Genomic DNA, 25,996 nt, shown 5'->3' on the forward strand with positions numbered 1-25,996 from the left:
GGGGATGCAATCAGTCTATGCAATACTGGGTGGTACAGAGAAGTGATCATCAGGCACATCTACTTTCCAGCCCCATAACTCCAGAACAAGGGGAAATCAGTGAATTGTAATGATAAACAGAGTCTGTTCTTACACACCGCAGCTGCAACGTGGAAGTCATTGCCGCATGATGTTCCCGGTATCACAGGATACTGTGATCCTCATGTTGTTGAGGCCAAGGTTTTAGTACGGTCCCTGAAGGGATTCAACATAAGTACGGACACTGAGGATATCTAGAGTTACCAGAAATGACTCTGACAACAGTTTTGGAAGGGATTACACCCTAAACTTCAGGGGCCTGGCTTTTCTCTTCCTATTAGAGACCAGCATTGGGCTTACGTAGGCATATCCCACATTCCTCTACTTTGGGGTTCTTACTTCTTGAAATAACTGTTGCTGGCAATTCTCAGGCAGGGTCTTGGACCAGGTGGACCTTGAATCAATCCAGATGTGCGGTTCCTCTGTCCCAAGCTGCTTTCTCCGTTCAGTAATGGCCCACGTGCAGCTTATGCATTGGTGAACACTTGTATTTCAGGGGCCATTAGTGGATGCTCTATAGGCTGCATGCAAAAAGCGTAGTGCAAGCGCTCTGGAGCCCAAAATGGGAGATGTGCTGGTCATTTCGATTGGATACAGAGCTTGCACTGTGCTGATTCTGCGCTCTGATTGGGTACATGTGAATAGCCACAGCTTAGCTTTAAATGCAACTACTCTGTAATATTCACATCAGATTCACTGCTTCTTGGACATTTTTGCCAAAAAACTTCCTCAATAGAAGTCTCATGGCAAGCAAACACAAAGTGGCTGTGAACGCAGCCAAAGCAAAGTTACTGAATGAGGCACCCAAAGAGCCACACGACTTGTCCTGCAGGGTTGGCCCAACTCCACGATGTAACTGGAATAAGAATAAAACTCATTGATAAGGGGCTATGAGCTATCAGTCCTCAGAGGCACATTTTAGAGGGAGCGGCATTCAGACTCACCCCGAACACGGCTTGTCTTAGGTCCAGTTCACGGTCAAAAAATACGAAAGCTTGAACCATGAAAACTGGGGAGCAGCAAATGTTATTTATACTAAGGGAATAACCTTCAGGCTATTCCTACTTCCTTTCACGGCTCCTTTTCTCATCTGCCTTGTGCCAGGTCCTCACCTTCACAGTCTGCTTGTCGTGTGGGACTTGGCAGGTCCAGCAGCGCGAGGAGGAGGATGGCCGTGATAGCAGAAAAGGAAGGAGCGGGTTCTGGCTGCTGTCACTGTGCCGTGCTGCTCTTGGAGATAATAATGGTAATTGCCTGGTACCAGCCGTGCTGGAGCAGAGGGAAAGCAGGGGGGTAATTTATGTGCAGAACTGCAGGTTCACAGAAGCAAGGCATCATTTCCATTCCCTTGGCAGCGCTGCTCTTCGCCTGCCTTAAATCTTCTCTGTGCAACTGCTTGGCAGAGGATGCAGCAGCAGAAGAGGCTCATGGCTGGTTCCCCATGGCATGGTCCCCTCACTCTTGCTGCTCAGAGGAGGTGAGGGTCGATCCTTCTGCAGATGTCTGGTTTCTATACACTCCAGGGCTTCGGAGAGCTGAGCCTGCACCCCTGTGTTGGGGGCTCTTGCTCAACTTCCATCACGGCCTGAAACTGGGGAGACCCGTGGCTCTTGCCACCTCCTAAACAGCCCCCTCCCTGGCATGCCCGGGGCTCAAGCTGAGGTCTCTGGGCCGCTTGAGCTGCTCTAGAAAACTCACCCGATGAACTGCAGGAGGCTTGGCACCGCACTCAACCACCAATTAGCTTGTTATTCAGTGTTTGAGTTGGCTGCCTCTGCTTGCGGGTAAGGCTGGGCTCAAACTGCCATCCTCTCTCACAAGCAACAGTGGCAGCCGGACATGACCAGCAGCGTTTGTGCCTGAAATGTCAGACGTGAGTGATGAACATTTTCTTCCAGCATTGCCTGGTTTCTGTCTGACGGCACAGAGAGGGCTAGGCCACTTTTGGCTTTCCTGTAGCAGAAGCCACGGTGAGAGAGCTAGGATCCGAGCAAGCGGAGACGAATGAGAATTCATCAGCTGCCTTAGAGACAGAAAATCCTAGTGTTAGGCTTTTTGCATTGCTTTTTGCTTTTTGATAAAAAAAAAAAATCCAATTCTAGGAGCGTCCCTCTTTCCTAATCTACTGATTCCTGAAGGTTGCTGAATGTCAAGTACTGGGTCCTTCATGTGAGTACTGCCTGTCGCAGCCGTTCTCAGAGTCACATCCTGGTGGAAATGCTGTGTAAAGAGGAGGAGGTGAAGGAAGCCTGAGCATGCAGATCCCAAGTGAGATCCACATGGGTGATGCTCCTTATTTCCAGGCCCGTCCCCAGCAGCTCAAGCAGGTGATGGCTCTTGTGGACCCATAGAAGGGCATGGACCAAAGGGATTTGAAGCTGGAGATGAAAGTTTCCCCCAGCCCTCTGAGAGGCCAAGGATACTCGCTGCCCTTGCAGTGACTATAAGGCTGCACCCCCGAAGCAGCACCTTGCAATCAAGCCCCTATTCTTGTTATGCGGCAGGGTAACTGCAGAGAGCCTGAGCTAACCGGACCCCTTCATCGCAGGATCTGAGGACCTGCCTCAGCACCCCGATGGATGTCAGTGACGGCTCCCTTGGTGGGAACAGTGGGGAATTCTTCCAGATCTAAAGAAGGTCTCTGCAGGGTTAGCAGGGCTTCCCCGCTGGGGCATCTGGAGGGGTTGGTACTTCCAGGACATCTGAGCTGCCATTCCTGCAGCCCGAGCATGCTCCTCAGGAGCATGCAGGTTTCTTTGTCTTTGGAGAGAGGGATGGGGGAGCTCACCCTCTGAGCAAGCTGCACTTTCTCCTCTGTGTTGGAGGGCCTCAGTGCACTTCATGAGATCCCTGAACAGCTCAATTCATATCCTGGGCTGCATATCCCAAATTCCCGCCAGATGGATCCCTGCAGATTCCTGTGCCCCCCAAGGCCTGCACACTTGCCTCAGAGGCCTGTGCATGCCTCTGCACTCTGCCTAGTCTGGAAGCAGGACAGGAAATAGGAACTTAATACCCCATTATCTGTAGCTCTGAACACATTGGTTCCAGGCTTCAGCAATGGCATGTCCAGGCTTTGCAGACTTCATCTGGTTCAAGCATATGCTCAGAGGCTATTTACAGCCTCATCAACCTCCCCAGCTCCGTCCAGGGCCATGTGTACCTGGGGGACCCATTAGCTGTGGGTGGCCCCATCCTGGCCAGGTGCTGCCACAGCTTACTGCTGGTCGTGTTTATGCCATCAGAGGCGTTTTGGAGCATGGCTTGGGGAAATATGGTGATGGCTATCATGGCTAGTGAAACCTACCCCTTGCTCTAGGGTACACTGTACTCATTTCAGAGCTGGGAATGCTGCAGCAACTTCCTTGGTGCTCCCGGACCTCCTTGCATCGCACAGGGCGAGATGCGGCGTGTGCAATGCCCATCTGTGCTGCCATCCGCAGCTCTGCCTGTGGTCACCAGCTCGTTGGCTCCTTTATCTGCAGCGATGAGCCCTGCTAATCCCACTCACGCAACAGACTGGGGCTGGACCAGGTTCTGAATGGAGACCTCTAAGGAAAGGGCAGGCTCCCGAATGGAGCGGAGGTGCTCGTGCAGACGCCAGCCCAGGACTGCGGCTGGACTGGCTTCCTTGCCCCGCTGCAGTTTCAGCTCCTCCTCTGAACCGCCGTGCAGCTGTTGCGCAGCTGCCTCCTTGCATTACAGGCAGGGCGGCACAGCGCTCACGGGGGAAGCGGTTCCAGTGCATGGGTGAATCCAAGCACTAAAGGCTCCTTCTGAATGTGAGATCATCATCTCCCCTTCTGTGGCCTCTCCGACTAACATCGTTTCCCTTCTCCTCCTCCCACTCCCACTACACTGACTAATGCAAAATCCAGAAACTGGTGTCAGCTCTTTGTTCTGCTCCTCCTTCACAGACTGGCTCCCCCATCACCAGCATGATTAAGTTTCTGGACTGCGGTGACCTCTCCTCCTAGCCCACGACATCTCAACTCCCTCACGGCTCGCTGCCCGGTCACCTGAGTTTCCACATGCCTTTTCCTCTGCCCTTCTCCCCAGCGCGTCTGCTGGCACTGCGCAGCATTAAATGTCAGCATCCCAGAGGCAAGCAGCATGCAGACCCCCGATCACACAGACATGCCACGTAGCTGCAGCTACCACCCGGGCGTGCAGAAACCTCTGCCAACCCCTCAGCTGCATTGTGAGTCAGTGGCATACAGACCAAGCAGAGACCAATAACCTTTGTTTTCACAGACTAACGATGGCAAACGCTCCTGGAGAGCCCACTGCAAAAGGGCTTGCTTGCCATGTGATAGAGCTCAATAGCTAGGTCACGGGCACAGAGCTCGGGCACACAGGCCACGGGCAATCAGAAAGAAACCTACTCCTCAGGAAGAGACATACATACCCCTTCTAGCCCTCAGGATGAAGCCTACGGAAGGACAGACTTCATGGCAAGGACAGACTCTCACAGGAGATCAGACAGTCAGAGCAGCTTGGTGCTAGCAAAGGACATGCAAATGTTAGGGGGTGGGCAGGACAATAACAGGGAACACACGAAACAAGAAACCAAGCAGAGGAGGGAGACGCTTCGCACTAATGAAGTGACCATGAGCCTTTCCAGACAATCAACTCTTGACCCTGAGAACAAGGGGAACAAAAGCTCCCCAGGGAGAAGCAATGCTGGGGAGATGAACAGCTCCCAGATGAAGTGCAGCGGTCTCCCGCATAGGAAACTGCCCGCACAGGTACACAGCGCAGCACAGGACACTGTTCGCTCTGCAGCGTCTCTGTTGCTGGAGCCCCCCCAGAAGATCCCCTCGTGCAGATGCAGCACGTGGCCCAAAGGGAGCTTTCTGCTGGCAAAGCTATGCTGCCTCCCCAGACAAAAGCAGCCAAGCCGACACAAGAGCCCTTGTGCCACCACAGCTGCATCTATACTGGGGGTTGCCAATGCAGCTGTTTCAGCAAGCGAGTATAATCGCTGCATACCCCCAGCTGATGCAGCTCTGCAGGCAAACCTTCGTAGAGCCGGCTTTGCCTCTGTCCCTCTGCCGGCACTCCCCACCATCCACTCCTGCTTTGTGCACGGGAGCTGCTCTTCTGCCACTGCCTCAGGCCGCATGGGCAGAGCTGCGTGGGAGGCAGCATAGAAAGGACAAACGCACACTTCCCCGACTGCTGCAGGGCACAGAGAATGCAAGGCCACCCTCCCTCTCGTGCTGCGCTTTGCTCATTCCAGTACTAAATGCCACAAGCCATGGGGCTCGCTCCCCTTCCCTGGGGGAGGCTGCTGAGGCCTCATACATGTCGTGCTCTTGAGCCTTTCCCTGATGTTCAACCTCATCTTTTCCTACTTCAGTTCCATGGCACTCCTCCTCCTCTTCCTCCTCCTCCTCCTTGCAGCGGACACATGCTCTGGCTAATTCAAACGTGATTGCCGGGCCCACGAGTCCAGGGCTGTTCCCTCTTGGAAATGGTGTAACGCTTGAGCTTTCCCAGCTCCCAGTGCATCTCAAACATCCCCATCATGCCCAGACACTGGGATATTTCCCAGAAGCTTTACTTCAGCTTTGACCGTACATCCCAAATTCACATGATAGCATGTCAAGTAATTGCATAAGGCCGCTGTATGGGCACGGAGAACGAGCCACGTAACTAAGACAACAGACCACCGAAACACACGTTTGGAGGCAGGAAGACTGATTCTCCAGCTCTTCGGCCAGGGCAAAATCCATCTGTGGGAAGCACACAGCACCTAGCACTTGGGTTAGCCAGGCAGTGGGTGGAGAACGAAACTGTCTGCTCCATTTGCTACCCCCTTGTTTGACATGATGACTTTCCTTTCCTTCCTTTGTGTTCATGCTTGGCCCCGGTGTCGCTAGCTGGTGCCCATGGCCAGGCTCATCCTGGAGTCAGCAGCCGCGCTTGCCAAGGGGCAGAGGGGATCTGGCTCACAAGAGACTTGGTCTCATCCATCGGACCGCCCTGGGAACGAGGTGCTAATACCAGGACCTTGTGTCCCAGGTGCAGTCACAGCAGAGCTGGTAGAGGGCCACTCCACCATCCTCGTCCAATCCCTCCACGAGCACAGCCTAACGAGCGCCTGGTGCCATGCTGACTGGCACACTCAGGTCTGATACGCTATTTGATTTCACCTTCAAGTCTCCTTTAGTGTTGCTGTTTCCCAGGAGACGTAACTCCTGAGCTCTGTCGCTGACTTTGTGCTGTGACTCCAGGCGCATCCCATCCTTCCCCAGGGTCCCCACGTATAACAGCTGTCTGCTGCCACCCTAGTCCCAACCCAGGGTCAACTCTCCCCAGCTCCACCTGGACATCAAGCCTTACCCAGCTGAGGCATCAAAACAAGCGCCCGCTCACAAGAGACTGACCAGCTTTGCATAACATGATCATCCCTCTCCTTCTTACACGCTTGGGTTGAAGAAACACTTAGAGACATAGATACATAGACTGTAGAGTCAGAAGGGACCCAATGGATCACCGTGTCTGACCCTCTGCCCCGGCAGGAAAGAGGACCGAGGTCAGACGACCCCAGCCAGGTTATTGAAGACCTCCATGCTAGGTAACGGCACCACCTCTCTTGGCAGCCCGTTCCAGACTCTGGCCACCCCATTGTAAAAAATTCCTTCCTAATGTCTAACCTACGTCTACTCTCCACTAGTTTGCACTCATTATTCCTAGCTACTCCCTGGGGTGCATCCCCAATTCCCTGCTGTCCTCCCCTGATAAATGTCATCTAAAATGACATTCAAATGCCCATCATGTGGCTGCAGAGCAAACAGGACAGGCTGTGCGTGAATCTACTTTTCAGAGCTGTTGCAAGCTCTACGTGAACCGAGATGGACGTCACTACATCAGGTACCCTCTGTTCACATGTGGCACGGTTTTCTTTGCCACAATCAGGGCTCGAGCAAGGACCGTTTGTAAAGGGAGTGCAGATTCGGGAGCTCTGCTGAGCCAGGCATCTGGAGCCCAATCCCTAGCACCAGGCTGCTGCTCCAGCCTGGGGACTCACCTGCGACTGTGAAAGTGTAAGCATGTGCTCCGGACTGTGCCATCATTTTAAGGTGTGGACAAACACCCAGACTGAAATGACAAGCCTTGTCTCAGCTTTGGCAGGTAACGGTGCTTTTCATCGGGTCTGCAGGCTTGATCCGAGAAAGCACATGACCAGGCTGGCTTTTCTTCTCTGAAGCCAAAAATGGGACATTTCGATTCCCCACTAAACATGCCAACTGATTAAGCAACGTGAGGGGTAGTGAATGTTGGCAAGTGAAAGTACTTGCTGAGGAAATTAATGCTACATACAGAGACCACTGCAGTGTCACCCGGGGCAGCTCTGCCACACCGGGAGGTGCTTCCAGGCAGAGTCTCACCAGGAATCGCACGCACCACATTTCTAAACAGGACGCGGGTTGCTTTCTCCTCTTCCCCAGGAGCACAGGCACGAGGGATGACTCAAACAAACTTGGGGGCAGGCTCTAAGGAAAAGGCCTCCCATGCCTCTTTAGATGAGCCTGTCTCTATAATGCTGCTAGGAAGAAAATGATCCAGTTGCAGGCTCTTCCTTTGCTATAATATCGTACTGTGTTATAATTTCCTGTGAGCTTGAAACCCGTGTGGGCACTGAGGCTGGGGAATGAAGGACAGGCACGTCGCATGCACAGCCTTGACTTCCAAGTACCCATTCTGCCTCACCAGGTAGGTTTGTGGCTGGAGCCACTGAGTTTCTGGTCCGAAACCAAAGGCTGGGTTATCAGCTGTAGGGTCAAGCCAGGCCTTTGCTCCGTCGAGGAGGGGGCATCTGGGGTCCCATATAAGGTTGATCAAGTGTGTTCTCTCTTCACCTGTGCTTTGGAAATAAAGCTTCCCGATGTGTTACCAAAACCCACCGACTCATCTGCAGTCACATGTTCTCTCCCTGTTACACTGCATGCTCCACACCTCATATTTGGCCTTATACACAAGGCAAGGAAATGCTATATTTATAGCCCTGTTTCAGGCTCCAGTAAGGGAGCTCACTCAGGGCAGTTTACCAAAGGGCATTAATTACGAGCCAAGGTGTTCACTCCTCCGTAGCTGGGACAATAGGACAGCGTTTGACTCATAGGCCAGTCCCCTTGTTATACACGTGAAACAAGCTTGAGAGTTTCAGTGCAATTCCCAATGCTGTTAAATGCTCATGGGCGTACCATAAGATGTCACCTCAAGAGCCAGAACTGACCTTACTGCACACAACATATTCTGCAGCCCTCCTCGCCTCTGCTCATGGGTGACCACCTTCAAGAGAGGACCCCCACAACTCGCAGAGTGGGTGATGCCTCTCTCAGGCGACTGTCCCTGAGCCCTCCCTGCTCCCAGTCACACACAGCAGCTTTGTGCTAGTGCCCACCGCAGCCGGGGCTTACACGGACACTACAGCACCAGCTGGAAAATACATAAAGTATCTGGAGCTGTCTTTTAATGTAATTCAGTAAGTCGAATAAGGGAACAAGGGAAGCAGCACAAACAAATTCCTCTTCTCATATCCTAAACAGTCCTGTCCTCTCAGCCAGCGCCTTGCAACCAGCTTGGTGTCAGTACGGCACCCGCCAAGTGCTCCATGAGCCGTCGTCTGGGTTGTGGAGCTAATTTCACACTGATTTCTTGTGCTGGGCAGCAATGGAGCTGCACCCCCAGAGAATAGGGACACAAAACATCTCTATGTGTGAGCTGCACAGTTCATGACTCTTGTGCGTAGTGTATGAAAGACACCGGCCCATGCAGGAGTTGTTACGCTTGTGCACAAAGGACTCTAACCTCTTCAGGTGAGGAGTTTGGACCTTCCTCAGCATTAGGATACTGAATGAGAGAAGATGGACAAATCGTGCTCACATTGGAGGTACTGGCTCTACCAGCTTTGGACCCTCAAAATGTGCTGCTGGCTGGACACGCGCCTTCAGGAACGGGACTTGGATTATAATTAGTTTAATGGCAACATGAAAAGCCATTTTGAGGCCCTGGGAGAATATTGCTGCTTTGATGGTGCTGCATGGATGCAGCGTGTCCCAAGCAGCTCCCTCTAAAAGGATTACCCCAGGCTAGCAGGGGTGAGAGAGACTTGTATGAGGACAACTGTCCTCACTTGTGTGAGGTGTGAGGACGCGGTGGTCCCCTGGCAGGAGTGCACCTTACAGGAAGATTCTTATGTGATGTCTGTGGAGGGGCTTGAGAGCAAGAGGCCGCACAGCTGGGTGGGCAGCTCTTGTTCAGCTTTCCCCCGATGAGCTGGGGATGCTCGCAGGCCCTGGCTGGCACTGCAAGGCCTGGACACAGAAATCCTTTGAGTGTGACCTTGGAATACTTGGTGCCACCAAGCAGGGCAGGCATGTGAGATACCTATGTGCAGCGTGCAAGCTACCCTCCCCTCGGGCCCCAGCACTACCATGCCCTGCCGTGTGCACGGGCTCTCCCAGCACCCAGGATGATGCTGGGTGCACATTGCTGGACCCCAGGAGAAATAGGCACAGCTTCCACACTGCCGGCAGTGTCGGCACAGCATCCAGCTGGGCAAGACGCGAGCGCCCCGTGCCGAGGCAACCGGCACTGCAGAAATCCAGGTGCTCGCAGCAGCCCACCCTTCTCCCTCTCCTTCAGGGGCCCGCGTGGAAGCACACGGCGAGGGCTGCCGCAGCTCATGATCTGTCACTGCAACAAACCCACGAGGGGTATCTTTAAGCAGAATGAAAAGTGCCAAATGCTTTGTGCTTGTAAACGCTCACACTCGCCTCCGACTCTGGCTGCCTGACGTTATTTGTTCAGACAGAAGCCGCATCTCACGAGCTCTGCCGCCCCACCGGGCCACGCAGGGCTTCAGTCCAAGCCCAGCTCCGGTTACAGTGCAAAACGCCTGGGTGGGCACGGCCGCTGTCCTGAGGGGCACAGGCCCTTCTGCCAGGGGCCAGGAGCGTGGAGTGACGTGAAGCCCTGGTGGGGGCACGGCCAGCCAGGATAAATGTGGGGGAGGTTCCAGCCAAACCCTTCCACGCAATGGGGGTGAGCAAGGACACAGCCCCGTGGGTTCCCAGGCCCCAGCTCCTGCACCTGAGACCCGATGCTGCACTGCCCACCAGGCGTGCTCAACCTGCCGGGGGGAGCGCTCGGTCCTCTCCACCCCCTGCCCACCTTCACTCCACTGTGTCCCCTCCAATGGCTTGGCTGACACTTCCTCCTGACACAGAAGTGTTTCTGCTGTTGGGTCAGGAAGAGTTAACCCACCGTTTTTGCACAAGAAAATGAAGATCAAAGGAAAGCAGGAGACTTACCGAGAGCCCTTGTTCCAGCGAGTCCGTGTTCACAATAATGGGAGCGGGGTTGGCCTGTGTGAGACATGGAGACAAAAACCAGAGTGTCACACATCTGGACACCGGGACACAGAGCTGCAAAGCCCCCCGCCACTCTCCTCAAGACTCGCCTGCCAGAAACCCAGCTGATTGTGAAATTAGCTCCACAACGACGGCTCAGGGAAATAAGAGAGGCACCATCCCTGTACCTGGGCTCCCACTCCCCTTGGATGGATGCTCCTCGCAGCCCCTGACGTGTGGGCACGGCATCTCCCCCAGACCTGGCAAGATTTCTATGGGCAGGGCCAAGCCACTGCTGGTGTCACGGGGAGCCTTGAGGCTGTGGGAAAGCAAGGGAGGAAGGGAAGGATGCTCTCCAGGACCTGTGCCAGCATCAAGACAGGTATCTTAGCTGAAACCCAGGCTACAGTGAGCCTGGCAGACAGGAGAGAGAGAAAGGAGCTAGCAACAGATGGTGAGAGGCAGCACCATCGCGCGGTCCAGCAACCAGAGCTCACAAGCGAGCCGCTGTGCGACCCAGGCCCGGCTCCATGAGGGACGTCCGCTGTGACCTGCCCAAGCTTCTTCTCCTTGGGAAATGGTGGTGGGGGCGGTGGGGCCGGTCCCCAGACTCTGGGGAAAGGGAGCTGCAAGCATCAGTCCCCTGACGCGTGCATGGCCCATGTGAGCATGCGGAGAGATGGCCTCTCCCTTGCTCCTCAGCACCATTGCACGGGCGAGACTGGCACCAGGCCGCAGTATCCCGGAGGTCGGGGACATGGCCCAGAGCTGCTATTGCCCAGCCTGCAGCGTGTCCCAGCTGGGCGAGCCCCAGGTGCAGCATCCCAACTGCGGCCATGCTCAGTCCCCTCAGGACCACAGGCCTCTCCGTCTCCCCAGGCACTGCAAAGCCCCGCTCTTTCCCACGGCTGCACTGTCTGAGCGGGTCCTGCTTGGTTCCTGCGCCTGCTTTCGAGCTGTCTCTGCCACCTGGCCCCTTCCCAGCCCTCTCCTTTCCCCTCAAACAAACAGCTTCTCTGATTTCCACCACGCAGCTCCCTTCCCCAGGCACCCTCGGCTGCTGGCACGCGGCCGGACCGAGTCACGTCTCGCCACGCAAGCTGGAGGAGGGAGGCAGGGCCGGTCCAGACGCTGGGTGGGAGATGGCTGTGGCCAGTGCAGCTGCTTTGCCCGTCGCTGCCTTCAGAAACCACAGCTTGGGGAACGCGCTGCCAGACGCGGCCAGCGCAGACGGGCACGAGCCCCCGGGCGCGAATGCGGGCAGGGTGCGATCAGTAAGAGCGACGAGGGGCGGCCCAGGTGCGTCTCTGGGCAGGGCAGGGCCCAGGGGGGAGAGAGAAGCACCGAGGGGAGAAGTGAGCGCCTGGGAGACGATGCCCCGCAACGTCCAGGCGGTGAGCGGGAGCAGGCCCAGGTGGAAGATCTTGACCCAGCGACTGCGCCGGGCCAGGACGGTCTTTTCCAGCTCCTGCACTCGCTGTCTCAGGGAATCACCGGGGCTCTGCTCTCGGCTCAGAGTCCAGACAACGAAACCGGAGCGAGCGCAGGGAGCAGCCCCTGCGCTGTCGGCTCCCATCTGTCCCCGGGACCTCTCGTCCGTCCGAGGGGCCGGAGCGGCAGCGCGGGGCCAGAGCGAGGCCGGTGGGGAGCTGTCCAGCAGGAGCGGGGCGGCCATGACCCCAGCCTGGGAGGAGTGGTCGTGCCCGAGGCCCTGCCGCTCTCACCCAGGCCCTCTGCCATGCCTGCCGGGGAAGAGGTTGCAAAAGCAGCTCTGCAACATGCTCTTCTTGCATGCACCCGGTCACAAAAATCCGCCAAACACCCCCAAGAGAATGAATTTGCTGGCGATGTGACAGCGTTTCCCATGGTGAGGCCCAGAGAGCCACAGACAAGGCCATGCCCTGCCACCCCCAGCTCGGACATCTCCAGTGTCTCAGGGGCTATGTGACCTGGCACGGGGAGGCCTCGCTGCAATGACCACTGTTAGCCAGACCCATCTGCCCCCTCACCTCCCTGCCCCCCACCTGCCCAGTATGTCCTGGCCACAAACAGGCTGGGGGGTTCTCTGAAGAGCACGTGTGTGCCTTTGCTTCCAGTAAGACAAGCTGGTTTGATTGGGACTAGGTAGCAGTAAAAGGGACAATAGGTGTTTCCCACAAGACCACTCTCCTCACAAAACATGGCCTGTTTTAACCAAAGGACAGAGTTCGGAAAGTTCCTCCCAAGTTCGAGCCCTGTGCAACCCCTCTGGCCTTGATGCTGGTCCCGTGCACAGGACAATACGCCTACTCTACCAGGCCCCCCTTGCTGCTGTCTTCAAACACAGCTTTTGCACATTTGTTTCCACCACATCGTTAGTCTCCCCTTGGACACCGCGCCCCCAAGAATGGGTTGCCTTCACCCCACTTCTTCCAAAGCGACAGGTTCAGTAAGAATGGAAATGATCCTCCCCTCTCAGCATCAACCCTGCAAAGCAATGAATGGCCGGGAGCAGGGAGACTGGAAACATGTTTTCATAACACTCACATTCACCCGTTTCCACAATGCAGGAACAAAGGAACATTCAACGAGATGCGAAAGGTCACAAATACAAAACGGGTAAAGAACATTACTTTTCAGCGTGCACAACTGCATGACGCTCGTCGCCACAAGGTAGCAGCAAGGCCATGAGTTTAGCAGGATTTAAAACATGGCTCCCATGCCTGCGTGAACAACAGTAAATATTTAAAAAAGAAACAAGGGTTTTGGAAGGAAGGGACATCAAATCTGCCTCAGGGCATCAGAAACCTGTCATGGTGGGGGCTTGGATTTCCTGCTGAATTATGGACTATTACCAAAATGGCTGGGTAATGTTGCCTGGCCTGCGCTACGCAGGAGGTCAGACTAAATCGTCAAAATATTCTCTTCTGGCCTAAACCTATGAATCTACGTTCCCGAGGGACGTATGATCACTCTGCTGTGCACTTCAGAGTTTCTTGTACTTTCCTTTGAAGCAGCTGGCTCTGTAGTGGCCACTGTCAGAGGCAGCAGTATTAGCAAGATCCCTAACGGCTGCTCCTACGTTTTCGTGTGGCATTTCTGTCGTTTCTGAACGTCTAACTCCTTGTTTGCACTTAATCAAAAGGACCGAGACGCTGGTCTGACTCTGGAAGGCTCTGATCATGAGAACGAAGCAGGAGGGAGTTAATTAGATTTTTTCAGATGCTTTCTGATCTCTCCTGCAGCCATGACTATTTGCTACAAAACAATGGCTTTTTATGCAAGCTAATTCCAATGGCTCCGGCAAACAGGGCCATTTGCAAATGCTCCTGCAAAACTCCTCCCGCACATGGAAGAAGAAGAGTATTACAGTGGTAAGGTCCTGGGAGCACCTGGTGTCAAGCTGGGCACCTCTCCTTTTTGGCTGTATGAAGCTCCTCGAGGTAGCCGGATCAGCTGTGAGATAGGAAACACTGAACTGGGCACTGGGCCAGGCCAGGCACTGCATATCCCGGGCCAAGGCCAGTCCCATTCTCACATTCCCATCTCACATTCCTGGCAAAAAAGAAAGAGTTTTGTAGCTCGTGGTTACAAACCCACGAAGGGCCAAAACTTCTCAGGAGCCGGGAGTGGCAAAGGCCATTTTGGGTGGGCAAATCGCAGAAGAGCCAACGGTGAATGCGGTTCCCTGCGGGGGACAGTTTAGCAAACGACAATCACTACCTCGCTTCGCCCGATCGATGCCTTTGGGTTCTGCTGGGGGAAGCCACAGAAGCTCATCCAGCTTCTGTCCCCGCACAGCCCACCACGGCCTCTTTGCTGTGTTACTAACAGCCCACAAACCGCACAGCGCCTGCGCAGCCCTAAAGCCCTCAGGACACCCTTTGTCTCGCCTGCTCGCCGCACTGCTCCACGCCGTGCACGGAGTATCCTTCCCTGCCATTCCACGCTATTGATTTTCATGTCTGAAAGTACGGCTGGGAGCACAATTTTCCACTTAGGCTCCAGATGGGACCCAGAAGAACATGAATGTGCGAGTGGCTGCTTTAAAAAAGTCACATATGGCCAGAAGGACTTCAGTCCAGGAAATTCCCATTTGCTTCCTGCTGGGAGCTGTTCCCGAAGCTGACTATTACAGGAGAGGTATCTGGACACGTGTCCTGGTTTTCCACGTGAAGAGAACCCCATGCTTGTAGGTTGCCTGCCTTTCTCAGAGAGCTGAGGCGCCCAAGACCAGGAAGGGAACCTAAAAACAAAAGCAATTGCAAACACAGGCACTGAGCCCTCCAGGGCAGGGGGAGGGGAGGCAATGTCTTTATTTTTGCCTGGGCAGCGGAAGCATGCTGGCAAATTAACTATGCTCCTGATTCCTTGGGGAACTGTAAGTAAGGCATGCCGCAGGAGCAGAGCGTGATCCCATGCAGGAAATCCAGAGGAAGAGGGGTGCATTCAGGAGACACTCAATGGGGCTCCCCGATCTCTTCCACCTAAAATGCTGCATCACATTATTATTATTTGCTGAGCCCAGGCACTGTGCTCGGGGCTGTACAAATAGAAGTGGTCCCTGCTCTATGGAGCCCACCACCTTGGCACAGAGATGCTCTCCTGAATTTTGGGGCTTCTTATAAGACTCCGCATTGCATCATGCCTTTGGTCTTCCCTCTAGTTCTTCACTTTTCAAGAGGGAGGGCCAGAGACTATTGTGGGAACCCGGTCCACTTGCCTCTTTCTGGAGCTGCCTTTTGTTGCCTGTGCAATCTCCCAAAATCACAGCTTGAGAAGCTAGGAGGGGTGGCCACTATTTGAGGGGCGCTGCTTCCAAATGGTGGGGGGATAGCTTAGGAATTCCAAGCTTGGACTAGGGAGAAAGGGATGAAAAGCTAAGTGGAATATCCAAATATTTTTCCAAACAATAAGGAATTTATAAGCCTGGAAAAGCACTAGGAAGGGAACCCTACACTATGACTGGACTGGCCAGGAAAACACCATTTGCCTTTACCTTTTTGTATGAAAACAGTGATCCACAGGCTGAAGTTCTTTTACAAGTATTTGCCACAGATAAAAGGGTGAATCTGATTCCCAACAGTAAATGCATTGTTCCAAATGCCATCAGGTTGACTGCAAAATCACGTGCAACCTTCTCTGACCTCAGTGACCCCAAAGGGGGCTCATGGCCAAGTCACGCATCCACTGCCATGCCTCTGCAACGCTGGAAATATCAGAGAGATCACGTGGGAAGTGCTACAGGAGAATTGTCACACCAGGATTTCATCTTTGCAAACCTCTGCAAAGTGCTGAACAGGGCTTGAACAGGTGTCCACGGTCTGAGCACCTGGAAGCACAGCTGGGGGACCACCCAGGACCGTCCTCCTGTCCCCTTCCCTTGACAAGGCAGACACATCTCCATGTTCCTGTGATGCTTGGTACATGCACCCAAATACTGCAAGCTCCAGGGGACAGACCTCTTGGTCCAGCTTTGCCCAGCGCCCAGCACACAAGGGTCCAGGTCCGTGGGTAGCCCCCAAGGCATTTTCACACTACAGATAAATAATAGCAGACCCCTCCAGTGTCCCTAGCTCTCCCAGGATCCAGCCTTCAAGGTGGGAACTGGAGATTTTAAAACCTGGTAAGCTTTGTACTATGGAGAGCCACCTGCAATTTGCAGATACCTCACACCAAGATCACCTTTGCATTTAAGCAGCCTGTACTCTTCTGCACAGACCGCAATGGACCTAACTTAAAACATCACCAGCTGCCTGGCTAACCCCTCCTGCAAGGATCCTTGGCAGAGTTGCTCAAGTAGTCAAGGTTTAACATATCCATGAGCAGCAACATAGCATGCTATGCTCTTCAGTGTTTGGTTCTGGGGTTTTAAACAGAGACTGGGAAAAAACCTCACTCACTGCAACAGGGACAGATGGGAAAGGAAGCTTTCCTCAGAAAGAGCCACCCGCTTCTGCAGAATCTAAACTTTCATTTAAAAACAATTAAGGCCAGTGTGTTCAAACCTGAAAGTTAAACATCTCGCTCCACATTCAGACCTCTAAAATAAATGACCCAATTTTCGGAAGTGCCGGGCACCCACGACTCCCTTCTGCCCTGATCGTTACCTACTGAAGTTGACTCTCTCCCTTCACAAGAACAGTTTGTTCTGTGAGACTTTCATGCAAGTGGTTTTTCTCTTTAAAAACCTTCAGACAAGAGAGGCAAAGAGACTGAACAAGGGAAATCATTAAAAGCAGAGCATGCTTGATTTTGGGAGTTCAAATATTTTTTGGGTTTTTTTAATATACCTTCTGCTATGCATTTAATAACTATCGATGAGATGTCAAGAAACAATTTTTGCACAGTGTAAAAGCAAACCAAGACCCTGACCCCAAAGCACTGTTACAACAGGAGTAAACCAAGGTAACAGAAAGGGTGACTCTGTGACAGCAGCATCCTGAAAACTGCACCCTATCCCTATTCCAGGCACCGCCAGTACTTTTGGGTGGCTCGTACAGTGTCCTGCTGCCCCATGCTAGTCACTACAGCAATCCCAACACACAACAAGGATTTTCACCTTTGCACATCCCTTGGGTTAGCAGGCGTCCAAACGTCACGTTTCAGTTCAAAGTTGGGTTTTTAAATGCTGCACAGCCCTTAAATTACTGACATATTTATAGTCCTAGCTTCAAATTGACAACATTTTCCCTCTGGGAATCTGTCTGTTTTTTTAAACACAGTGGGCATGCATGTGTGTTCAAAAACCCATTCATTAGTGTCTCATAGTGCTTTTCATCTGCGTACCTCACATCCCTTCACAGAGAGAGGTCAGTATTATCCCCATCTCAGTGCTGCAGAAGCTGGGGCACAAGGCGATGCTGTGATCTGCCCAGGGAGAGATCAGACTGCAGGCAGATCTAGGATCCCTGACTCCTCATTGGGCATGTCTACACATTCATTAATGCACCAGAGTTACGGTGCATTAAGTTTAAGTACCTGTATTACCAGGTACTAAATCCATGTGCAGTAACCAGCGCTGCTGCGCAGTGGCCCTGGCGCATGCCTTTTAAACGATGGTAATGCAGAGTAGACTAACACGCCTTTTGCCATGATGAATTAGTTTACTGCGCATTTGGAGTCTCATGTAGACGTGCCCATTCAGTCCCAACCCACTTAAATACACCAACTTCCTATAAGTCACTGCTTAGTTTTACAAGCTGCCTTGCTCTAAACCCATGATTATTACCTCACCTCCTGCACATTTACATTAAAAAAACCCAAAACAATTCAATTGCTCTATTTAAAAAGTAGTTCCAGGGCAATGATTTTAGTGCACTGTCCAATACTCGTCTCCTTTACCATGTGGGGGCCACGATGGACGATGCATGTGATGCTCTGGAGGGGTGCTCTGTGCAATGATCTGTGCAGCTGGGATGACTGACTTTTCTCTTTCCTCCTGGGATGAGCCCCTGGCCTGTGCTGTGTCCATGTGCAGCCCCTGACAGCCAGGATGGGTATCCCCCCCACCAGTCAGTCAGGAGTGGGGACTCCCAGCTGGGACGTGCTGCTCTGTTCTCCTGGGGCCAGCTTGGATTTGCACCACCAATAACAATGTAAGGAGGTGGTTCTGAATTACACCGTGTTGTGCTCTGACACGGGCACTTGCTCACCGTTTCCCGTGCCGCGAGAGCTGCCTCCCACAACGTGTGTCACGAGGGCGCGCAGCTGGAGACTTTCTTCTGGCGGGAGCGATCAGCCATTCTCTCACACGGAGAAGGCAGAGCCCGGTGCAGAGTGGGTCGGCCTTGTTCACTGTGATTTATCGCGTTTAGCTGGATCAACCACAGGAACGAGGGAGAGAGAACACTGATCCTCTGGGCTCAGTCCTGGGAGGTGCTGAGGGGTCTCGATTTGCAGCACATGGTAGGGCCAGGTGCTGGGCAAACACCTGATTAGTCTGAACGCTGGGACTCTGATTAAACCTCCCTAATAACTGTACTCCTCCTGCCCCGTCCCTGTCAGCCTGGCAAGGGGGCCATAGCTGCACGAGAGATTTCCCCAGACAGAAGCAATGATAACTCTGCACGGTTCTTGTGTACGGCTTCCTCCCCCCAGCTGTTCCCTTAGAGTGAGGAGACCTGCAAATGCACTTTCTTTCCAGTCTGCAGCAGCCTCTTGGCACAGACTAGACCAACTTTTGCACTTCTTTTTTAGGCAAATCCCTACTGGCCCTCTGGGTCTGAGCCTAAGCCATGCGACTGGGCTGCCATGCCCTGCAGTGCTGACTGGACGAGGAGGGGCAGGGACCATCGCCCCATGTGCAGGGGCCTGCAATGCCCGACCGTGGCGTGTGAAGGGACCGCACCCTGCCAACTCTCAGCAGGCGCCAGGCATTCGTTTGCCACGAATGTGCTCTGCACAGACCATCTCTCCGCTCCAGGCGTCTGCCTCTTGCAGAAACCTCCCTGCCTTGGCCTCCTCACCACGAGACCCGGCCCCTGCCCTGCTGCACGTCTCTGCGTGCCGCGCCTCTCCTTCCCCACTTTTGGATGGCCCTCTCCTCTCTCAGCTCCCTCTCCTGAGATGGCTTCAGCTACAGTCCGTATGCCAATAATTAACAGCATTATCTTTCCGCTTCTGGTGGCCTATTTCCAATTCAGCCTCCCTCTGCTATTCCCTCATGGACATGCAACCATCCACTTAAGTAAGTGGCCAGATCTTCGGCTGGCATGAAGTGGCGCGGTGCCCCTGATGCCAGCAGAGCTGGGCTGATTTAGGAACAGACGTGGATCTGTGCAGCGTGGTCTAGGCTGAGCTCTTCACCTCCCTTCCTCCCTGTCGGTGCCTCTGGAAGGAGACACCGATGCGTGGGGGGATTTGACAAAGGGGCAAAGGGACCGCGGGCGATGGAGATGAGACTGAGAGGCTAGGTCCATGGGGGCCACAGCATGCAGAGTCCTGGCTGCAAGGAGGAGGCAGGAGGAGATGGGAGGTGAAAGGATTCAGAGAAGCAAGGGTGACACGCGGCTGCATCAGCAAGAAGGGGCAGAGACGACGATCCCGATGGCAGCATTTCGTTGGGCCTGCACGACACGGGAGAGGAAGCACCTGCAGGACCAGGAGGCCAGGTGCCTGCAGGGGAAGCAGGAGGTTTGGGGGAGAGACCAAGGAGCTTCACTGAAGCCGAGGGCAAGATCTCTGCGAAGGGATCTGAGAAATGCACCGAGGTTTGGGGGCCAAGCTGGGAGCATACACAGACTTACATCTGAGTGAGGAGCAGGTGAATGGATCTGTGTAAGGGCAGAAATCACTCAAGAGAGGACTGAAGGGAGGAGAGACGCCCTGGACTCGCCCCATGGACCAGGTGCGAGTCGGGGCAGGCAGGGGAAGGACCTGGCACAACACCTGGGCTGGCAAAGAAACCCAGGAGGGGACGGTACTGGGGCAGGCGCAAGCACCTGAGGACCAGCAATGCCCCGTGCCCTCGGCCCCAGCGCAGTGGGGAGGGGCTCTGCCAGACTTGCACCTACACTTAATTCCTAGAAACGGCCCTCTCAAGGGTGGAAATGTTTAATTACAACAAAGCCTATTGCACAGAGAATGTCCCCGGCACCCGGCAGAGCTGGCTCCTCGCACGGAGGAGTCTCGGTGGCGCATGCCGGCCACGCTGGGATGCACCAGTGCTCCCAGTCCTTCTGGGGGGAGCTGACAGGGTCGCTGCGCCAACGCCGTTCCACCAAACCTCGTCTCTGGCCTGCAGATCTCCCCTTGCCCATTTCCACCTGCTGCATGGGTCAGAGCTTAACACGCGACAAGCATTTCTTTACACGGCAGGTGTGGAGAGAGGGAGGCAAACTGAACCCCCTTCCTGCTCTGGCTCCTCTCGCCTCCTTCTCCACGAAATGCTGAGAATCCCTCCTCCTCCTCCTCCTCCTCCTCCTCCCCTACCTTCAAGTGCAAAGATTTAGCTAATTTCTTCTATGAATAGAACAGAAGTAGCCATAGCAACGTCACCCTGCCAACCTCCCCACCTCCAGCCTCGCTGTCCCCGGCACCCCGTTCTCTCTCACCCTTCCTCCCACCGCTCCTGCAACATCTGGGGCATCGGTCCTTTCCAACAAATATAACCACTTTTGGCTTCCAGCCTATTTCCTCTCAATTTATCTCTTTCCTTCCAACCTTGCCTTTTGCATCGCTTAAGCAATCAGCGGTTCCTGGCCGGCTAGCCCATTGCATCTCCCCTGATATTTGCAAGATAAGCTCCAGAAATGCTCATCTCTCCAACCATGGATCCTCTCCCTCCCCGGTTGAGCCTTGGATGGGGTCACCCTCTCACTGTTTCTAGAGGGGCTCCTTTGTTTCTCTTTCGCAGCAGCACAAAACCGGGCACCCCCCCCAGGGTGAGGCACTTTAATATTGACAACCATTTCATCCTTCCCAACCATTTGCACAGCCCTCTATCCATGCTGTCTTCCTGCTGTCATTGCTGTCTATCCAGCCACGCAGCTCTGAGGTGCAAAATCCTCATTCTTGCTAACGCTCGAGTCTTCAAGAGGCATCACTGCCAGAAAAGCGAGCCTGCTGCACCCAGTGCCCCAAATACCCTACGTCACTCCCTGTTTTAAGGGAGGAAGCAAAGAAAACCAAGCTCTGGGTGGCACGACTTTCACTGGCGAGCCCCCCGCATCCAGACATGCACAAAGCACATCAGTGCCTGTTGCTTTGCTTCCCTTACCTGTACCGGCACAGTCAGAGTCCTGCTGCAGAGGATGTCCTGCCGTGCTGCCCCCGGGCTCCCCCACGCATCTCCAGAAAAGGTCAGCCCTACGCACACACCGCAGACCTCCTGACAATTTAGCAGTGCCAGCAGCACACAAGCACTGGGCCATACCCTTTACCAGCCCACTTCCATTGCTTAGACATGCTCTTTGAACTCCCCCTACCTCCGTCATCAGCTTTCCTTCTCCGCCTGCACAGGCTTTTTCTGCCTAATGCAATGATTGCCATTTTTACTTTGACTTGCACAGCAGTGACAGAGCAGTGCAGAGAAGCCCGCTGAATGAGAGGAGAGCTATTGCTTCCCTGGGATCTTTATGCACGAGAGGGCATTTCAGATCAAGCACGGCCAGGGGAGGTGAGCAGGCCTCAAGAAATGGGGGATACCTGCTAAGTTCACCGGCAGTTCAGTTTAAAGCATGGCTGCATCCCACCCCAGCCAGCAGGTGTGGGGAACATCATAGACACTTTTTTCATCATTTTTGCAGGAAATCCTTAGTGCCTCAAAGAATCTTATCGTGGGTCCTTGGAAATCCTTGATTTCTCTCATTTTAACTATTGTGCTCACGCTTCACAGGGAGCAAAATCTCATTGCTTTGGACCTCTGCTGGCAGAGATGAGCCCCTTGAGCCGAGGCTGGTACGAGCTGGGAGAGCTTGCAGGGCCTGCTGGCTTCCCAGGGGACAGGGCCCCACTTCGGGGAGTGCAAGCATCAGCACCCAGCCCCAGCACCTGAGCACAAGGGATGTACTCGAGAGCAGGCTTCAGCACAGCACATCGGAGTGGCCTTAGATGGAGGTGTGGGAATGTCTCAGCGCCTCTCGGGAGAAGCTGTGGGCGTCAGTGTGCAGAAGAGAGGAGGGGTTTCGGGCTCCCTCGCTCTGCGGATCAGGGATGCTGCCCTGCAAGGGAACTGCACTCGCTGCCTTTTTTCCCGCATGCTAGGAGACTGCATACGGTGGCACCGATTCCTCTGCTACAGAGTCCCTCGCTGCCCTTTCCCAGCACGTTGGTGGGCAAAGCAGGGAGGGGAGGAATGGCTGACCAGGGAAGCCAAAGGAAAACCAGAATAGCTAAGAAACAGGAGAGAGAGAGATGGTGAAAAAAACAGGGGAGAAAAAGTAAAGGGAAGAAGAAGGGATGTGTGAATTAATAATGGGGGCAAACGGGGACTGGGGCGGTGAGGGGCAGAAGGGGCGGAGGGGCCAGGAAGGAGGGCGCCGAGCACAGAGAGAATGCGCGGGGACGGGGCGGCTGGGCTCCCCTGCCTGCCCTCGGATCGGGGGCAGAGGCTTCTCAGTCACTCGCATTGAGCCCAACCGTGCCCCAGAAAAAGGGCGAAGGGTGAGGAGAGGCGGGGAAGGGAGGTGGGCGGAGGCGCAGGCTCATGTCTGCGATTGCGGCGTGTTTGAGTGCAAGGCAGCATGTGTGGGCACAGTACCACATGCCAGGTAACGGTGCACACAGTACAGGTGCTAGTGACGTAAGTGAACATGCACCATGTGGGAACGTGTGCAGCCTGTGAGCAAGGGCCCATTTTGCATGTCAAAGCGTGCTGCGTGCGCGCCGGCAGCTGAGCATGTACCCCGAGTGCGTGTGCATCTGCTGACATGTGTGGCACAGAGGAAAGAGGCTGCAACAAGAGAAGCGAGAGGGGTAGGGCCGCGGCTGAGTGCGTGGGGCTGGCAGTCCCACAGCCCCCCTCTGCCTGCGCTCCCGTTTTCATCTCCACTGTTGGAAGTGGTTCCAGGGACACGTCTCTAATGGAAAGGGGCAGCCCAGGATCCCCGACGCAACCATGATCTGGGCAGAAAGAGAGGCTTGTATCTGCAGCACCCCATGAGGTCTAGCCTGACTATGGGGCCCTCTTTGGTCTCCCAGGACCAACACAATCCCATCTGCTTTGTGCCAGCCACACACAGCTGTCCCCATCTGATCACCTTTTGTCTCTCTGTCCGCAACCGGACTGTGCAGAACATGAATGCTTAAAGACCCAGACATTTTGTCCCTTCATAGCAGAGCAGGAACACGGCTATGGTGTTTGCTGCAAAGCTTTACCCACTGCATATATTTGCTGCACACCAGGGAGCAATTCTGCCTTCTCTGATAGAGTCTGTGCACATACCACATGCACGGCACATTATACATGCAGACCCTGGCTACGACCACAGAGCCCTGCACACAGGCAGGGCTCATGCTCATGCTCTGTTTTGCACGGCTAGGAGATGGCTTTGCATTTGTGCCTTCAGCGAAGGCAGCACGCTCCCATCTGTGGACACTCGGACCAAACCAGGCGCTAGAGCGAGTGGCCGTATCACAAAGAGACAATGACGTCTGTTCCACCATTGCAAACGTGAACGGTGCTCTGCCCAGCCCAGCTCTGGCTGATGGAGCAGCCAGGCAGCCATGGCAGCACGGAAATCGGCACTTCTTTCCTTCCATCTTCTTTTGTAATCGTCTTCACGGGGACCCTTGGCCATGCCAGCACCCACCTGCCAGGCCCGGGGGATGGGTAAGGAAGGAATAACAGAGAGGGCTTCAGTCTCCCCGCCCCTGTCTCAGCTCTTCGAGCTCAGTGCCCTGCATGGAGCTACAGCAAAGAAGGGATGAGAAAGCTCGCCAGGAGTCAGCAGGAAAGCTGGAGACGGATTGAGACGAAGAGGGAGGCTGAGGCAGACAGAAACCAATAGCAGGGTTGTTTCTGGGTGCTTTTTGTAAATGCCCATGTGAGAGCTTCAGTTTCAAACCAGATTATTTCCCCCAGCCCCAGATATTCAGACACTAATTAAGAAAAGCATATAAAGGAAAGCAGAGGTCCTGAAGCGGGGGGGGAATGGGGGGGTGACTTCTGATTGCTCATTGTGTGTCCATCTTGGTTGCAGATAACTCTGAAAATAACAGGTAGAAGGGGCAACAAAAAGCCCCAGGTAAGGTTTGAAGCTAGTGAATAGAAGAGGCAGAGAGAGAGGTTGAAATGTCTTCCACCAAAGCAAGGTAAAATGTTTCTCAGGCTGGGTCTAGCCTCCATTTTACTGCTTTGCAAACAGGCTCCAACCATTTTCTCAGCTGGCTGATGGGTTCAAAATAAGAATGGCCTCTCCATGTAAAGGGGAAAGAGAGACAGCTGGCAACTGGGCTGGAAAGAGAGCCCTAATAAGACGGATGCGCATGGGAAGCAATGAAGGCGGTGAAATGGGGCAGAAAGCACCCAGCATAGCAGAGACCAGATCTTGGTTATATAACAGTCGAGTGGAATGGGGAGTGGGAGACGAAGAGTGGGAGACTGGCACCCCAGCCCGGTGGAGGGCGAGGAGCCGGTCTGGCGAGCGAGGGCCAGCGGCGCCAGCAGCCTTGGAGGCTGCCCCCAGGCCAGCATGCCCAGTGCGCGGTAAACAGGGAGCCTTGACATCATCGAGACTTTGGGTGATTGCATCAGAAGCAAGGAACGCCTGGGCCAGGCCGTCCGCAAGCCACTGCCCTGGCACTCCCGCTTGTGCCAGGCAGGAGCCCCCAGGAGGCCAGTCCTCGCCCCCTGCAGACCGCCTCCTCCACGAGACCAGCCCGGCCGACCAGGGCACTGCAGGAGCGCCCAGACGCGCCGTCAGACACCATTTTCTTGCTAACATGCGACCCCTGAGGATGATTTATCCCCCTTCTGCATTAGCCCCCCTGCCCGCCCCCCCGGCCAGGCCGGTCCCTCAAGCCCCTGCATGCCCGTGCGCTCTAGACGACGGAAGTTCAACGCGTGTCTAATATGCTGGCTGCATGTTAACGAGCCCTGCAACAAAAGGCTGCCCTCCTCGTCCGCGCCGGCGTCGGGGAGCTGACCTGTCCCATACCTGTTCATACCAGTCGCGGTTCGAGCATGTGCATTCTGGCCACCAGCCCGTGCTGTTCCCGTTCATCTTGGGCGTGCTCTTCCCCTGCCCCTGCTTCAGGGGGGCAGGGACATTGTCCCGGGAGGTGGGGATGAGTTTGTTCTTGTTCCTGGGGGTGGGAGCGGCTCCCCCCTGGGACGGCAGGGTCTGTGAGCCGTAGCCCCCATAGCCATACTGCTCGTGCTGCCACTCTCCGTAGCTGGGAGGCTCCATGCGCCTCAGGGCCGCCATTCGCGTCACCTCGTAGCACTCTGGGCACTTACAACAGTGGTGGTGCTTGTGCATATTGGCTTTCATAGCATAGACCCCGCCGGGAAGAGAGAGAAGGGCGAGGGAAGGAGAAAAAGACCCCCCTCCCTGAGCAGAAAACACGTCCGCCTCCGCTCCCTCCAGGCACCCCCTTCCCCGCTTCTGTTCAGAGAAGGTCCAGGTCCGGCTGTAAAAAAAATAGAATTACAAATCTATTATCTCCAAAGGGTAGCAAAAAAATAGAAAAGAGCTGTGGCGTTGTGCGTCGCCTGCCATTCAGGTGCCCGCAGGTCCCCGTCAGCCCCAGGCAGGCGCCTGGCTGGGGGGCATCTGTGCAGCCTTCGCTCTGCTTGGTTTCATGAACCTTCCTGGTGGGAGGGAGCGCCCGGGACCCCTGCGTGCGGGCGGGCAGGCTCCTCCCCGGGTCCGGCTTGCTTCACCTGCCTGGCTCAGGCTGGAGGATCCTGCTGCTTCTGGTCCCTGGATGGGAAGGGAGAAGGCAAGAGCATCCCTCCAGCCTCCCTGCTCTCCCGGACGCAGCCAATCCGGGCGCAGGGCCGCAGCAGCACCGAGAATGTAAAGCAGCAGCTCTTAAAGGCACCGGTGCCTCCTTCGTGCTCAGCTTCGCCCCTCATGCAGACAGCTGCCAGCCGCAGCCCTGGGACGCAGGGGGCAAAGCATCCGTCC

At 54.7% G+C, this 25,996-nt stretch overlaps 1 protein-coding gene across 2 annotated transcripts in view; it reads right to left on the reverse strand.

The window, feature by feature from the left end:
- DLG3 (discs large MAGUK scaffold protein 3) overlaps window positions 1–25,739 on the reverse strand; it is a 76,918-nt gene extending 51,179 nt beyond the window's left edge. The window contains exons 1-2 of one of the 2 annotated variants that reach the window (XM_019536364.1): window positions 25,022–25,739; window positions 10,404–10,457 (exon numbers count right to left, since the gene is read on the reverse strand). In XM_019536364.1, the coding sequence (XP_019391909.1) occupies window positions 10,404–10,457; window positions 25,022–25,357 (390 nt within the window). In that variant the 5' untranslated portion in view covers window positions 25,358–25,739. The remainder of the gene's footprint in view (window positions 1–10,403; window positions 10,458–25,021) is intronic. The other variant, XM_019536363.1, reaches the window with a different exon arrangement.
- Window positions 25,740–25,996: the final 257 nt, after the last annotated feature.

This window comes from Crocodylus porosus, unplaced genomic scaffold (assembly GCF_001723895.1).
Source record: "Crocodylus porosus isolate Cpor-Errol unplaced genomic scaffold, CroPor_comp1, whole genome shotgun sequence".
Taxonomy (NCBI): Eukaryota; Metazoa; Chordata; order Crocodylia; family Crocodylidae; genus Crocodylus; species Crocodylus porosus.